The 18,229-nt window shown below is 38.4% G+C and overlaps 1 protein-coding gene across 1 annotated transcript in view; it reads right to left on the bottom strand.

Moving 5' to 3' along the window:
* The window catches only part of LOC121382143 (atrial natriuretic peptide receptor 2-like), a 50,388-nt gene that overhangs the window by 12,435 nt on the left and 19,724 nt on the right, over positions 1-18,229 (bottom strand). Inside the window, exons 3-13 of the mRNA XM_041511652.1 lie at positions 17,745-17,879; positions 16,415-16,627; positions 15,037-15,143; positions 10,862-10,969; positions 9,755-9,862; positions 8,832-8,967; positions 7,356-7,492; positions 5,528-5,636; positions 3,424-3,520; positions 2,271-2,367; positions 821-977 (exon numbers count right to left, since the gene is read on the bottom strand). Coding sequence (XP_041367586.1) covers positions 821-977; positions 2,271-2,367; positions 3,424-3,520; positions 5,528-5,636; positions 7,356-7,492; positions 8,832-8,967; positions 9,755-9,862; positions 10,862-10,969; positions 15,037-15,143; positions 16,415-16,627; positions 17,745-17,879 — 1,404 coding nt within the window. The remainder of the gene's footprint in view (positions 1-820; positions 978-2,270; positions 2,368-3,423; positions 3,521-5,527; positions 5,637-7,355; positions 7,493-8,831; positions 8,968-9,754; positions 9,863-10,861; positions 10,970-15,036; positions 15,144-16,414; positions 16,628-17,744; positions 17,880-18,229) is intronic.

Genomic DNA, 18,229 nt, shown 5'->3' with positions numbered 1-18,229 from the left:
CTCAGTGTTAGAATTGAGTGTGAAGATAAAGAAAACCAAACGTGTTTATGTGATTAGGATGGCCTAATGTTCCCCTGTGTCTTCAAACTGTCTGGTGACTGCTCTGTTGTAATATACGCATGCTCTATAATCACTTTGGTGAGAAATGGACATGACATTAATAGCTGTTATTACGACATGTGCCAAATGTGGGACTGGAAACGCCCAGCATTCCGCCAGTGCACGTGGTGCTATTTGTGGTTTTGTTTTCAAGGTAGGTCAAGGTGGCAGTTTCGAATTGCAAGAGATCGAGTTTTCGAATATGAAATACGGACATTACCATTTGAATGATAATAGTTAATACGTCAGATTTACCCCGTGGAAGTGTACAGGCTACAGTTGGCCCCTAGTTAATATGTCAGATTTAACCCGTGGATGTGTACAGGCTACCCCTAGATAATACGTCAGATTTACCCCGTGGAAGTGTACAGCCTACGCCTTGTTAATATGTCAGATTTACTCCGTGGATATGTACAGGCTACTCCTAGTTAATACGTCAGATTTACCCCGTGGAAGTGTACAGGCTAACCCTAGTTAATACGTCAGATTTACCCTGTGGACGTGTACAGGCTACCCCTAGTTAATATGTCAGATTTACCCCGTGGATATGTACAGGCTACCCCTAGTTAACAAGTCAGATTTACCCCGTGGAAGTGTACAGGCTATCCCTAGTTAGTACGTCAGATTACCTTGTGGGAGTGTACAGACTACCCCTAGTTAATACGTCAGGTGTACCCCGTGGAAGTGTACAGGCTACCCCTAGTTAATACGTCAGATTTACCTCTAAGGTATGCCACTGAACCGAACATCGTCTGCCCGGGCTCGTGGAAGTGGGTGGATCTGGGGGAGTCCCAGGAATCCTGTGTGGTCATGGCGGGTCGCATCTTGGGTAGACCTTTCTTGGAGTTGCGTCTGTTCGTCAGGTTCTTAAAGCTGGACTGAAAATGAACTGGTATATATTTTAAATCATAGCTATTTCGTTCATTCCATTAAAGATACTTATAATATTTGTGGGGGTTGCTTACAGTTGTCAACATTTTTATGTGTACAAATAGTATGCATAACGGACTCACCCACCCAAGGCGTACATGCTTTGTTTTTCCCCATCCCAACCAGTGCCCCACAACTAGTATATCAAATGTTATGGTATGTGCTGTGTTGTCTGTGTGAAAGTAAGCCTACGTATAAAAGATTTCTTGCTGTTAATAGTTGAGAACGACTGAATAATATGTCAGAATTACATCCAATAGCCGATAATTAAAATAATCCATGTGCTCTAGTGGTGTTGTTAAGGAAAACTAACTTTAAACTGTATAAGACTTTTTTTTTCAAGGAATATTTTAATCAATAATATCATAACGTAGAAATACATTAACCCCCTCCTTCTGCTACGTACGCTGATCATTAAGAAACGTTCGCTTAAAAATTAAAAATGTTCAAATCAAATATTTTTATATTTCATATGCACGGAAGCGGGTCAATAACCTATGGATACAGACCTCGCAGTTCAGCGGGAACTATCACTTTGACTCCCCATCCACTCCCCTGAGACTAGCTCCCCATAAAGAAAGAAAGAATTTTTTTGTTTAACGACGCACTCAACCCATTTTATTTACGGTTATATGGCGTCAGACATATGGTTAATGACCACACAGATTTTGAGAGGAAACCCGTTGTCGCCACTAATGGGCTACTCTTTCCGATTAGCAGCAAGGGATCTTTTATTTGCGCTTCCCACAGGCAGGATAGCACAAACCATGGCCTTTGTTGAACCAGTTATGGATCATAGGTCGGTGCAAGTGGTTTCCACCTACCCATTGAGGCTTGCGGAGCACTCACTCAAGGTTTGGAGTCGGTGTCTGGATTAAAAATCCCATGCCTCGACTGGGATACGAACCCAGTACCTACCAGCCTGTAGACCGATGGCCTAACCACGACGCCACCGAGGCCGGTATGCTTCAGAAGGATTAAATATCAACGCTCAGTATGGCACATCTTAAAATGCTCGTTGTAATGGCCGCAGGTAATGACTCCGCCCGTCAATGTTTATCACATCTTTTATAGGTCAGCAAAGTTCATAATGAATTAAACAGAAAATGTTTATATTTAACGACGCACTCAACACATTTTATTTACGGCTATATGGCGTCGGATAACGATTTAACTAGAGAATACTACATGAGTGGTCGTTAGACACCATTTATCTTACAACGAGTTGTTCTAAAACGTACTCTAACGCTGCCACACAGAATTGCAGTCCCAAAATCAATCTCTTCGAATTTCACCTGCCACAACATGCTTTCGAGTTGACGACGTCGTCGATAACGTCTGAAAATGTAAAAGATTCACTAGCAATACAACACGAACAATTTAAAGATGCAACTTCGTCCCGCCATATTATTACATCATTTAAAGAGCTAGTGTCGAAGTTATAATAATAATAAAAGATATTTATTATTTTTTCTTGTTAAATGTAAAGGTTATAGGCCCTACGTTAAATTACATACCTACAGAAAATCAAATCCCAATAATTTCCATTACTACCACATGTATTTATAAATGTATGTCATTGTGTGAAATGACAGTATGAATTTGAATTATATCTTCTTATTCACGAAGACCTGGTTGCTATTTTAATGGCTACACAATGAAGATTTTATATGTACTTTTCTCAAGGAAACCACTGTTTACGCCAAGTGTCATCACATTACAATTCTGATATTTTTTAGTTGATTATTCAAAGGTTATATGTGGGATAGTTATTAATCACATTTTTTATTTTATTAACGTGAAAACAGCGAAATATTACTGTTCACACACGACAGCTATATCAAAGGCCATGGTGTGTACAGTCTGTGGGGAAAGTGTATATAAAAGATCCTTGCCACTAACTGAAATATGTAAAGGTGTGTTTCTGAAGACTGTCAGAATTAGCAAATGTTTGACATGCGATAACCGATGACTGGTTAGTGCAAATGTATCGCCATGTTTTAAATATATTTTAACACAACCAACAAGGTAGAATAACAACAAAAGTTTTTTTTTTTAAACGACACCACTAGAGCACATTGATTTATTAATCACCGGCTATTGATGTCAAACATTTGGTATTAATGTGCCTGAAACTCTTTTGGATTTAGGCACGTTAATAAAGTATCCTAATCCTTTGGTAGTTCTGACTTATAGTCTCAGAAAGGAAACCCGCAACATTTTTTCATTAGTAGCAAGCGATCTTTTATATGCACCATCTCCCAGACAGGATAGCACATACCACGGCCTTTGATATACCAGTCGTGGTGCACTGACTGGAACAAGAAATAGCCCAACGGGCCGACCTATGGGGATCGATTCTAGATTGACCGCTACATCCCGACCCCAACTAACCTCAGTGACACCTGCACACCGACAGCGACGATGAGGACGAACGACGATCCGGCAGCGGCACCGACGATGGTGTCGGTGTAGTCGGTGTTGGGAACAACTGAAACAAGCAATCACAGAGGTCAGTAGAAGTAATAAATATGTGATACATTTTTATAAAACATATCACCTATTTATCTTTGTGTTTTTAAACCATTATACCTCTTTTTACTGAAAGGAATGTAATTTTAAAAACAACAACAACAAATAAACACAAAAACAAAAATGAGATCAAAAACAAAAACAAGCTTGTTTAGTGTTTTGCATATCGGATATAAGTTTATTATCGATGATCAGTTTGAACGAATCGATCAATGATAGATTAATAAGCGATTCAAACGTGCATTGTGTTTTGCGGTACTGAATCAGTTACTCTATGGTGCAGACCGGCCTCGGTGGCGTAGTGGTTAGGCCATCGGTCTACAGGCTGGTAGGTACTGGGTTCGGATCCCAGTCGAGGCATGGGATTTTTAATCCAGATACCGACTCCAAACCCTGAGTGAGTGCTCCGCAAGGCTCAATGGGTAGGTGTAAACCACTTGCACCGACCAGTGATCCATAACTGGTTCAACAAAGGCCATGGTTTGTGCTATCCTGCCTGTGGGAAGTGCAAATAAAAGATCCCTTGCTGTTAATCGGAAGAGTAGCCCATGTAGTGGCGACAGCGGGTTTCCTCTCAAAATCTGTGTGGTCCTTAACCATATGTCTGACGCCATATAACCGTAAATAAAATGTGTTGAGTGCGTCGTTAAATAAAATATTTCTTTCTATGGTGCAGCCCCTCCTCCTCCCTTATTAAATATTTTTAAAACAAAAAGCAGGTGTCTTCATTTCGTTTATGCGGAAAGCAAGATTGCAGCTTTAACACTAACTGCTCATTCTGAACACCAAACAGCCATAGTTAAAAATATGCTGACGTCAGCACAAAATATATCTTTTTGTTTTCTCTTTCTCAGACAGAATAGAAAAGTACACAATACGGTCTTTCGTATATCAGCCCGGGGTGCTGGTTGAGATTTAAAAAATAATAATAAAAACACAATAATAAAAATAAATAATAAAGATTGGAACCATAGGTGTACAGGTTCCAAATTTAGTAGGGACGGGGGGGGGGGGGGGGGGGGGGGGAGAGACAAAACCCGTACCATTGAGCTACAAATTAACTCTCTTTTTTGAATGGGATTTACTTTATAACTCAAGGGTTTTTTCCCTTGCTTTAAATTATTTGACAATAACCAAGGTCACCACTTCATCTACACGTTGCACATAAAAGTGCACACGATTAAACGGATTTAACGGAAACAGAGGACACCGAGTACGGTTTCCTAAAATAGAGTACATCAGTTGTTCAGCCGGGCCTTTACAAGCAACCTGCAGTGTGTCTGTTTTTACCCCCAGAAGCACACACACCTGGCGAGGTACTGTGTACAGGTAATTTATGTACCTGCGCATGTTACACAGTGCTGCCTTTGATGGCAGGTCTTGTCTTGTCTTGGTACGTGTTGATAAGAAATAACTCAGCCGCACGTCCACTCACTCATTTCTCTTTATTATCGCCATTATAGCCTAATATGGTTTATGCACGCTGTCATGGGCACACATTTCAGGTATCTGTACTGTCTGCTGAAGACTGATGTTATTAAGGTTACTGTTGAGAGAGAAAGTTAATGTATAGTGTATACAGGTGAGCTGTCAAGGGCAAAATAGCCGATAAACCAGCTCCACGAAAAGGCAACTTAAACAAAATGTTAAACAAAAGACCCCCAAAAGGATCCGCCCTTGGCTTAGGCTATCCATTGTCTAGGCAGGGCCAGCTAACGGTGGGGGGGGGGGGGCACACTTTCTCCCCCCCCCAACCGAAAAGATTCCGGTAAAAATAATAGCAACTTAAAGACAATCTTTTGAGGAGTTTTAGGTATGCGCAGAATTCATCTGCCTCCATCCACCCCCAACACACACACGCACCAAAAAAAAAGCCTAGCTACCTAATAGACAAAAGCCCAAAAGCGTCGAGGAGGAGAAGAAGAAGGAAGAGGAAAAGAAAAAAAAAAGAAGAAGAAGACCTTACATTTTTTACACTTCTCGTCCTCAAAGCCGCACGCCGGTGTGTCGGGAGGGGCGTTCTTACTCCCGACATTCCCGTTCGGCCATCTCACATTGATCTTCTCCTCCATCTCCTGCAGAATAATACCAAAAGAATCAAAGATCATGAACACATCTTCAAGTGGCGGATCCAGAAAATCCATTTAGGGGGTGCCTTAATGAAATGTGGCCGGAGGCCACAAACGTTCCCGAAGTGATTCCTCTGATTCTCCAACGTAAAATTATATATATATATATATATATATATATATATATATATATATATATATATATATATATATATATATATAACTGTAGCAAAATTTAGAAAGGGGGGGGTCTGGCCCCCTCCCCCCTAAACCCGCCACTGTCTTGTTATAACTATAAATGTAAGGGTGGTTGTAAAGACATTTAGGGAGCAGGGGGGTGAAAACTAAATCAAAGGCACATGGTCTGTCTACGTACACTAATATCTATTCCGTATATAGGTGTGTATAGAAATCTTTCCCAGAAATACCCAACCGACCAAGATATTGCATCTTCCTCTCTAACTAGATTAATTATATTGATATGTTAATCACTAATACACACACTACAGGAAGAAACCCGTCAGCAAATACGTATTTAAAGGGACATACCCTAGTTTTTAAACGCTAACGCATACTTTTGATTATTATAACCGTTTTTGATAACTTAAATCATACTTTACTTAGATTTTATTGTTTAGATTATCCATTTCCGTATATTCGAAGTGTTTTTGGTCATCCTACTGTTTTTAATATCACAAAATGCATTTCGCATATTTTTAAAAACGCACGTGCGTCTGAGAAGAAACATTTATGGATTCGAGTTTTGGTCTGTTTTTAGAAGGTATTTCACCATGTCAAAGTCACGGACTCATGTTTCATTCAATTGTAACTTTATCCAAATGTGTTACAGGTTTGTAGATTAAATAAACTTAGTGTTAATTTTCACGGGTTGAAACTAGGGTATGTCCCTTTAAAAACACCATTGTATCCAAACCTCTGTATCAGCATAGATGTGAAAGTATACGCCAAGTGAGTATGATGGTTTTCTTTGGAGGATATTTTCATAGTTAACCATTACAAAATAATCTATAAAAAAAGATTAAAATTGGACATAACCGACATTACACGTGTATGAGCGTGCTTGTACCTTTAAACTGAAAAGACACCTTTCCGGGGTTTTTTTAGTTGTTGTTTTTGTTGGTGTTTGGATTTGTTTAGGATGTGTGTGTGTAGGTTTTTGTTGTTGTTTTGTTTGGGGGTTTTAAAATTATAATGGTGGGTTTTTGGGGACAATTGGTTCTGGTCCCCCTCCCCCGTTAAGTAGGCCTATGGTCCTGGCTAGATATGATGAGGAGGGGGAGGGGGGGGGGATTTAGCTCAGTCGGTTGAGTGCTAGCTTGAAGTATTGTGTCGCAGGATCGAACCACTTAGTTGCAAAAAGTCACCTGATTGGGGTTTTTTTTTTATCGTTCCAATCAGTGCACCACAACTGGTCAAAGGTCGTGGTATGTGGTCGTGATGATTAATTAATGCATATGCTCTAGTGGCACTGGCGAAGCCAGGATTTTAGACTGGGGGAAACCCACTATTGGGGGGCATGTATGCATGTATGTATGTATGTGTGTATGTATGATTTTATAAAATTTAATACAGTTAAAAAGAGAGAAAAGGTTTGATTGGGGAAGGCCATGGCCCCCGTGCCCCACCCCTCGCTACGCCACTGTCTAGTGGTGTCATTAAACAAAAATAAACATATTACGACGCCGCGCCTGAATGCTAGCGTACCGTGTAGACGATGCCACCGTTCTGTGTGTTGTAGATCCGGATGATGGCCTTGAACTTGCCACTCTTCTGCATGTCGAGAAACCACACGTTGACCAGGCGGTCACAGTACTGGTCTAGGGCCAAATGGCCAGTCACACCTGGAAATCACATCACCAGTATTTACACACAAAAAAGTCCCCAACAAAACACACAGGCGAGTTTCACATTTTATTAACCTGACTATATAAACATAGGAATGTTTAACAGATATCAATGTATAAATTATGGCAGGTGCGTAAATTACGTTATTAGTATATTGGTTATTGAAGGTACTGAACTGGCATCAGTATCTAATTATTGGAGGCGTATAAATCACATCAATATATAAATTATGGCAGGTGCGTAAATTACGTTGTTAGTATATTGGTTATTGATGGTACTGAACTGGCATCAGTATCTAATTATTGGAGGCGTATAAATAACATCAATATATAAATTATGGCAGGTGCGTAAATTACGTTGTTAGTATATTGGTTATTGATGGTACTGAACTGGCATCAGTATCTAATTATTGGAAGCGTATAAATAACATCAATATATAAATTATGGCAGGTGCGTAAGTTACGTTGTTAGTATATTGGTTATTGAAGGTACTGAACTGGCATCAGTATCTAATTATTGGAGGCGTATAAATCACATCAATATATAACACAGGGGTGATGCATAAATAATGCTAGAATATAAGATGGTGTGTAGTGCCTACTTTAACAAACAAAAAAGAAAGAAAAAGGATGTATTCGCATTTAATTGACATGAGTATATAAAATATAGAAACTCTTAACTGGCATCAATATACAAAATAAAGGAGGCGTTTAAATGACTACAGGATGTAAATTTTTGAAGGTGAGTGTTGCGTAAATATACGCGGTACCTAAATAACACTGGTATATAAATATGGGCGGTACCTAAATAACACTGGTATATAAATATGGGCGGTACATACATAATTATCATCAGGATATTAAATATGAATCGTCCTCAACTAACACCAATATCTAAACTATCTTTGGCGCTTATTTATTTTTGCACAGGGTTTACATGCATTCATACAACTGTTTGTCTAGTTCCTATAATATCCATACGCATGTGCATACAGAAATATTAAAACATACTGTAGGGTTATAATTAACTAGCAATGATGCAAAATATTATATATAATTCTGATCTTCCAGTTGCAACACATACTGTTATACAAGCTACAGATAAGGTACCTCAATACGTTACATTTTGCAATATAGACTGCTGCAGCCATACATATGCAACATATACTGGTACAGGTGGTTCAACAGAAAGGACATTTAGCTATAATTGTCAAAAACAATGCGAGTGTAATAAATGTCGAAATACGGAAGCCAATAAAACAGTTTCCTTCTGTGTGTATGGGAGGTCTGTGACAGCGTGACGTCATAGAGGTGACATATAATTAATAATCCTTACCTTGCGTTTCAGCGCCTTGTGCCATGTGGAAAATGTGAGTGCCGTTTCTGGGGTTTTTACCCTCCACCATTGTCTTGTTCACGATAATGGCCCACAGAACTGTAGCATCGTAAAGAAATGGGGCATAGGCGTCCAGCTAAAAGAAAAGTGAAACTTTAAACAAAATCTCACACAATGCATCCGACTGGATTCAGGCCGCAAAAAAATTGCTTTTATGAATTGATACTTAATCCTGGGAACCATTTTACGAAGCGGTCTTAGCGCTAAGACCACCTTAAACTGTGGATAACTACCTTATACACTTAAGGTGGTCTTCGTAAAACGGGGCCTAGGTGATTTATTTCAACACTCTGATAATAAGAATAATGGGTCAACCACAACCGCCACCTTTGTAATTGACAATTGCACTCAACGACACGACAAACTGCAAATATATTTATAGAAATAATGTTAAACTGTCATACTCAGGCACGGTAGAGGGGGTGGGGGTGGGGGCTCTAGCCACCACCTCCCCAATAATATTCTAAATCAGAAATATTATTGGTAATAAATCTTAATGCAAAGATGAAGTTTACTTGTAGAATGTAGGAAATTACCCCCGAACCCCCTAGAAACTTTATTTTGTGCCTCTATCTCAGTCAGCCCCACCCCCTCCCTGCTTGCCTCCGTCGTGCCTGACGCTGTTCTTTTTCATTATTATCACACTTCTTGTTTTCATACTGTCACATTTATTTTGATATTTTTTATGTTAACTGAGCATCAATACATCTTACTAAATGTACTTTTAAAAAGCAGGTCTCTACTATAATGCGTTTTATATAGGTCTAATAACTGAATGGTAAAAATATATCATATCTGTGCTATTATAAAACCAATGATTATATCCATCCTAGATCTAGGTCAAGGTCATAATCTGATCTTACATCTGTACCATCCGGGATCTGCCACATGGGTGACGTCAATTCTCCTGCTCGCTGGACAAGATTTATGAACTTCCGGTAAGTATTTCTGTCTGATCCAACCATTATGACCTGAAATTGTTTATAAGATGGCGTTATTAAAATAGATATACTATGTTTTATTTTATGTTTATTGTATAATTGCGATAATGCACACTCGGAAAATGGAACATAATGAAACTATAATCCGTCCCACAGGGAATGCCTTGTCAAGGCTATGGAATTTACTACAAGTTATTTATTTCTGAGCCCATTGTTTTGTAGCTTGCACACAAAAATAGTTGTTGTTTTTTTGGGGTTTTTTTTGGTCATTTTCAAAACACATTTTCTTTTTTTCTTACGCCAAACCAAACTAAAATAATTACAAAAACATTTTTGTAAGAGGATGGCACGGACTATAGTTTCAAAACTTTTGCATTGGATACATTCCTGGCTGTCTGTCTGTATCTGTCCGTCTGTCTTTCTTCCCTCTCATTCTCTCTTATGTTTCCGCATTTCTTTAATTAATTAATAAGTCAATCAATAATCCATTATTTATTTTTTGTTTCTTTTTGTCGTTTTCTTTATTAGGCCTTATTTTGTTTATAAAAAAGAGAGTAAATTTTACAATGTGATTATTTCTAGCTACTGGTCCCGTGCTTATAAAACCTTTAGAATTTAGACTCAATCTTTATATGACGTCATACGCATACAATTTGTATGGCGTTGCCATGACATTAAAGTCTCGGACTTTATTTGAGTCTCGAGTCAAGACTAAAGGTTTTATAAGCACTGGGTCAGATTTGTGCACACAATGAACATTATTTTAATACTATTCATTAAATACTTCTCTAGACCTTTGGATAACTTAATATACGTTATTACATCTTATCTATATATATATATATATATATATATATATATATATATATATATATATATATATATATATATATATATATATCATAGTCATTATGAAGAGGAAAACTGCGTCGTTAAAACGAGTTAGCTGTTCCGATAATCCGAACTAAAACGTACGTGGATGGCGGACTCTAAAACGAGTTCACTCCGATGAAGCGAACCAAAACGTACGTGTATGACGGACTCGAAGGCGAATCTCGCCTCCTCGTCGAACGTGTCGTTCCTCCTCCACCCCATCTCCGACAGCACGTCCTCCTCTAGGGCCTGCCCCGTGTACACCTGTAACAAACAGTCCAACCTGATAATACAGTACAGTCCAATCTGATAATAGAGTACAGTCCAACCTCATAATACAGTCCAACCTGGTAATACAGTACAGTCCAACCTGATAATACAGTACAGTCCAACCTCATAATACAGTTCAACCTCATAATAGAGTACAGTCCAACCTCATAATACAGTCCAACCTCATAATAGTCCAACCTGATAATACAGTACAGTCCAACTTCATAATACAGTAGTCCAACCTGATAATACAGTACAGTCCAACGTGATAATACAATATAGTCCAACCTCATAATACAAACCAACCTCATAATACAGTCCAGTGCAATCTCAATTTACAGTCCAACCTCATCATAGAGTACAATCCAACCTCATAATACAGCCCATCATGATAATACAGTACAGTCCAACCTCATAATACAGTACAGTCCAGCCTGGTAATACAGTCCAACCTGATAATACAGTACAGTCCAACCTCATAAACAGTCCAACCTGGTAATACAGTACAGTCCAACGTACAGTTCAACCTCATAATACAGTACAGTCCAACGTGATAATAAAGTACAGTTCAAACTTATAATACAGTCCATACATTTAGGTTCATAAAAACCTACAAAAAAGCATGAATTAATTGACATTAATTGGCTTTGATCTGGGGGGGGGGGGGGAGAGATAGAGCGAGAAAGGAAAGATAGAGAGGGGGTTGAGCCGAGGGAAGACATACAGAAGAAGGAGAGAAAACAGCGATCATTTATGGTGCAGTAACAGATGAGGCTGATACATGTTCAACGTGTTTCTTTTCTTTAAAAACAACATAAAAGTATCTGCTGAACAAAATAAAAAGTATAATGAAACTGTTGTGTCCTCGATTTTAAACAAAGAGATTGAACCACTTTTCACAGCGTTTATTAAACTTGCCATATTCACAATTTTTTAAATCAGTGTATTTTTCGAGTTCGAAATTAGTTTTTTAGGATTTGTTCGATAGTTTGTATATGTAAATATTTGTGGAATATTTTCGTATTATAAATATAATACATTATGTTGAAAGTTAACCAATTCACAACATAATTTAGTTCGCCATCATCCACAATCCCAAACATAATTACATTTTTATTGAGTTTGGTGCCAATTTCTCACTTTATTGCAATAATAAAAAAGGTGCCGCAGCGTCTCCGGTTTATTATTACAAAAAAGTACATTTGTTTGAATCTACAAAATGAACAATCTAATTAAAATTAACTCCACTGGTTAATTACCATTACCTGTCGATCTAACAGCACCCCGTTGGAGCTCATGTCCAGTTGACCTTTCATTCGACCAATCAAATCTTACTTGCAAAATCATGCCAGTGATTTGAAAAGATTTTGAAAACATTCAAGATTATGCTGATGGTATACGAAATGATTCGGGTGAATTACAATCTAATTAAAATTAGCTCTACTGGGTCTACCAGTAGATCTAACAGCATTGCGTGGACTTCCACGTCCAGGTGACATTTCATCTATAAATAACAATTTAAATATCGACCAATTACACTTCGCCTTTTATAGCGTTATTCGGGAGCATGCAAATTCTAAAAATATCGGGCGAGACTATTTAAGAAATAGGCGAACTTGTTGGTCTATTTCAATAGTGAAAAAACAGGGGAAAAGTTTAGTAATAAACTCTGGATTGTATACTAGTATAAAGAGATTTTATGGCTGTGCCATCACGTTGCTTTTTTTTATTATCTTTGCCGGAAAGTAATTTCAATATAAAATTTTATATAAAATTCGTTTCAAGATGAACAAAAAACCCGTGATGGTATTTCTAGAATTTGTATGTTCCCAAATAGCGCTATAAAAGGCGAAGCGTAATTGGTCGATATTTAAACTGTTATTAATAGATGAAATGTCACCTGGACACGGGAGTCCACGCAATGCTGTTAGATTTACTGGTTTACTGGTAGACCAGTTGAGCAAATTTTAATCAGATTGCAAAATGAAACAAATGAAGAAATGTATTAGTGGCAAGAATGCTATGGGGTAATCGGTATTGAAACCATATTAAAGTTGTATTGTAAGGTCATGATCTCAAGGCGCCCCAACCTTGTCATGGCCATATTGCTCGGGGGGGGGACAATAAAAAACAAAAACAAAAAACTCCCCAAAACCCCCCCCCCCAAAAAAAAAAAAAACCCACCCCAAAACAACCCGAACAAACAAAAAACAAACAAACACACAACAAACAATTAAATTTGTATCTTTCAGACATTTAAATGGCAAAAATATGATATTTTTCATAGATATAGCAATCGTAGTTCAAACCCTTATTTGCGTATTTTATCTCTGATTTTGGACTTATGCTTTTATAGTTTAATATGTTATACATTTCTTTACATCCTGTATTGTTATTTAACACACTTTTTTTAATTTTGAAAGGTAAAATTAGAGTTTGGATAGAAACAAATGTATTCTTAATAATGATACAGTCCAACCTTAGTCCGATGGGTTAACCACTACACCACGGAGGCCGGCCTGGCTATACGTTTTTACGGCTGAATAAACTAGTACTAGTGGTAGTACTAGACCAAATAACTTCCGGCTGGGTCAAAGTTCGAGGTGCACCGAACTTTTGATAGAGAAGTGAACACCACAAGTCCTGTGATTGGTTATAAATGTGAGTGTGTTGGTTGTAAAAAATAATAGTTTTATCTGGGTTAAAAAAAAAAGCAATTTTATTTCATCTAGTACCAATGTGTCAAGTAGCCTTGTGCTTGAAACATGTATGGGGTACCTGTAAAAAAAAGTACTAGAATTTTGTGCGGAACTAGGGTAGTCATAGACGCTACCCGTTATCTCAGAAACGAGCAGCTTGACCCCCATTTTTTTCTGATTCACTTTAAGTGTGAGGGGTGGTAGTATTTATATCTGTGGCGTTTATGTCGGTTGATACGTTGCAGGTAGGAGTTTTAGCCACATATGTTACTATTGTCGTCTATGGGATTTGATTTGGTAGTATACACCCTAGTATACTGGACTGGTCAGCTGTCAGCTGTCAATATAACGGCCTGGGGCTAGGGCGAGGACTGCCATCATATGTTGAAGGTTTGAGAAGCCAATAAATATCAACAACGAAAAATAAACATATAGATGCATGTATTTTTGTCATTTGTTTACTTGACCTGACAGTCAGATGGTATGTAAACATGTGATTTAGTCACGATTACTTTTTATGGTTCCTGTACTAACAAATATGGTTGGTCAGGCTGAGTCGCAATTAACTTTAGCCTCGGGCTGGTGGGTTAGTGATCGCATTAATATCTGTAATGATCTCTTATGTCTGTAACAGACTGTACAATCGAATTCCCAAGTGCAGATACATATCATTTCATTATCAAGACTTTAATTTCATTTTCAATACTTTCACCCTCGGTTATTATAATATATAGAGTTAAAGTGTGTTTTGTTTAACGACACCACTGGAGCTATTGGATGTCAAACATTTGGTAATTCTGACCGTAGTCATCAGATGAAACCCGCTACATTGTTCCTAATGCAGCAAGGAATCTTTTATATGCACTTTCCCAAAGACAGGAAAGCACATACCACGGCATTTGACCAGTTATGTTGCACTAGTTGGAACGAGAAAACCCCAATCAGTTGAATGGATCCACCAAGATGGTTCGATCATGTGACGCAAGCACTTCACGCGAGCACCGACTGAGCTAAATTCCGCCCCTATCAAGACTTTCACCCTCGCTTATAATACATAGAGGATCCAAGACGTGCAGCTAGTGACCTTGAAACAACTATGTCTGAAACTGAAAGCATTCAGGTGATCTGAACAACAAAACAAATAATCGCTTTTCATTTCGTATCTTTGCACAAAGTAGAGTCTAAGGGATGTTTACACAAGGTTGTGTCTGATCCCACGCATCTGCCATTTCATGGGACGATACATTATTTGTAGTAGGACGATATGTGGTTGTGACTGATACAAATGTAAACAGTGATTCTGTGAATTAAAGTAAAATCTGTAATACCACAATGAGGATAATATTAAAAAGCGATTCTTACGTCGCCGTTGATGCAGAGGAAAGCGTAGTCGCCGTTTGTTAACCCCATCCGGTGAGCCACGAGGATGTAGCGCCTCATGCTGAGCCAGGGAACAGCGAAAATAATCACTGAAAAAAACAGAAAACAAAAACATGCAATAATTTTTACTGTTATCATTGCAATACCCCCCGCCCCCCCCCCCCCAAACCCGCATGAACATTTAACAATCATTACAATGAAGAAATAAATATTGAAAAGAAAAGAAAAATACGTGAGAACTGTAATAAATCTTACAAAATATGCAAGAATCCTGAACTTAATCACTGCAAAATATGATAGAATATTTAAGTAAAACACGGGTATCCAAGTCCTGCTTAAAAATAAATTGAGCCGAATTTAATAAACCTGTTTTTTCTTAAACGCAGGTGTTTAAGCATTGTAAGACATGAACAGGCTTTTAAATTTGGCCCATTAATTTTAAATATATAACTTAAAGTAAGTGTCTTTCTCCATAGTTACTAACTTTTTAGCATTCGTTTTCTCGGTATAGTGTAGATCTATGTGTTGTAACGGATCTGGGATTGTGTAAACAGATGGGGAAAAGACGAGTCTTTACATGAGATATTGGAAGTAGGTACCGGCCTCGGTGGTGTCGTGGTTAAGTCATCGGACATAAGGCTGATAGATACTGGGTTCGCCACCCGGCACCGGCTCCCACACAGAGCGAGTTTTAACAATTCAATGGGTAGGTGTAAGACCACTGCACTCTCTTCTCTCTCACTAACCACTAACCACTGCACTAACCCACTGTCCTGGACAGACAGCCCAGATAGCTGAGGTGTGTGTCCAGGACATTTGAAGCTTAATTGGATATAAGCACGAACATAAGTAAAAATGAAATAAAAGTAAGTTCTAAGAGACGTGAAGTACGGTCGGAAGAAAGTCTTGGATCATTTTACGGACTACAAGGGCAATACCAAAACTTACACGGTTACTAATCTGAATCCGCTATTGTTAAATAGATGATTAAAGATGCTGTAATACATTTTCTTTTTGTTAAATGCCTATGCACTGTATTAATTTTACTATATTCATCCTACATGTAGTTAGGGATTTATCACAAAATTTGGATTTTTTCATCGTAATAAAATCCTTGTTGACCATGACAGCGTACATCTATCGTCCGATTTATCACGGAAATTAATCAATGGAAAAAATGGGTTAAATGAAAGTTGTATTAGAATTCAAATTAAGGCTCTAAGATTTGTAACTTCAGAATACAAAAAGCTAACAAAATAATTTTAAAACAAGACTTACCTCTAGCATACTTCTTGATCTGTTCTAAAATTAGTGATTTCAGAAATAAAAAACCTACAATTTTGTTTTTAAATGGACTTACCTCTAGCATATTTCTTGATCTGTTTAAAGATGTTTTGTATTTCCTCGTCAGTGGTCGCCTGGGAGACGGGGTGCTGCGAGCGGATGATGTGGTTATCGGACACGACGGACATGTAGATGGCGTCCTTGACCGCCTGGTAGGCGATCTCCTTGTCGTACACCATCGCGAAAATCTTCCAGCCGAACATGCTCGACACGTAGCGCATCGTCGTCGCTGAAATCATCAGTTTATTAATCATTCACCAGTCAATCCGTCCGTCCATCCATCCATTATTTTATCCATCCATCCATCCGTCCATGCGTCCATGTATTCATCCTTCCATTCATCAACCCATACACCAATCTATCAATCCAGCCAGCCAGCCAGCCATCCACCCATCTATCCATATACCCATCCATCCACACACCCATCCATCCATCAATCCATCCATCTATTCGTCCTTCCATTCATCAACCCATACATCCATCTATCAATCCATCCATTCATCCAGCCATCCATGCTTGGTATACGTTTAGCTGCATGGGTGTCATTGTAGTTTATTACACCCGTGATATAATAATTACAACTAATCAGTTGGGCTGCAGTGGAAAAGATGAAATGCCACAACGATATAAAGATGTTGTATATAGTTTTACTCTCGCATACCTCCAAAAGAGTGGCTTGTGTACTTCAATACATTGTGGTATTATTTTATTATTATACTATTATATAAGGTGAAACATAAATAAGGAATTTGTCCGTGCAGGAATGTTTTCACAATACACCGGAAATATGACAGCGCAAGTAGTCTGCCGTTTGACTCTAATTATTTCATACCAGACAGCTTTGAAGTGGCAACTATTAGACAGAAGTTGACAGGGGAGAGCATGAAGTTTGCAAACATGTGTAACTTGTTGACATTGATAATTCCGGGTCATGCAAAAGTAGTGTTTTTTTGGTGTAAAATGGGTGTACCCCGGTCAGGTTTAGTTGATGTGTTTTGTTTAAAACCAATCCTGGAAGAAAGAGTTGGACAAATGGGGTAATCCTGCTCATGGTATGTTGCCTTCAGGAAGGTAAAGGTACATAAACAAAATCCTTGAGCCTACTGATATTAATGCTATGGCCACTAACGCTATACAGAAACCGATAGCGTAAATTAATATAACTGCGGTCTGTGGCCAACTGGGGAGGTGCAAGAGTTCTGTACACCAGTGTATCTATTAATAACCACCACCACTACCAACTAACCATTAACCCACTGCCCTAGATAGTCAACGCAGATAGTTGATGTATGTAACTGAACATTAATTAGATATCATCACGAAAGTGAAGATGAAATGAAACTCACAAAACTGGTTGAGCGGTCCCAGCAGTCTGACAAGGGTGGTGTATATGGATCTGTTCCTGAGATCGTGATCGTTGGACACCCAGCCGAACACTGGGATGTTCCAGTGAGAGGCTAGCTGCGCAACCGGTCGCATTCCTGTAAGAAACAAATTTGTTACCCATATGGTCAAAAATATCTTGGTACATATCAAAATGATACGTCCCACTAGAACGCCAAGTGGGATGTAACACTTCTATGTCACACGATGACTTCATCGATTGGCGCACTACAACCTTACCGGAACGTTAACCAAACGAATTGAGCGATATAAATTAAGATCGATTTTGAGTAATAAATAGGATATTAAACTCACTACAATTTGGTATCATGTTTATGTCCCTCGTGAAATAATTTTAATTTTCACTCGCTAAAGCTCGCAACAACTAAAATTTATTTCACTCGTGATATAAACATGATACGAAATGGAAGCTCGTTTGATATCTTGT

Source organism: Gigantopelta aegis, chromosome 9 (assembly GCF_016097555.1).
Source record: "Gigantopelta aegis isolate Gae_Host chromosome 9, Gae_host_genome, whole genome shotgun sequence".
Lineage (NCBI taxonomy): Eukaryota > Metazoa > Mollusca > Gastropoda > Neomphalida > Peltospiridae > Gigantopelta > Gigantopelta aegis.
This window is presented reverse-complemented; position numbering and strand designations above follow the sequence as displayed.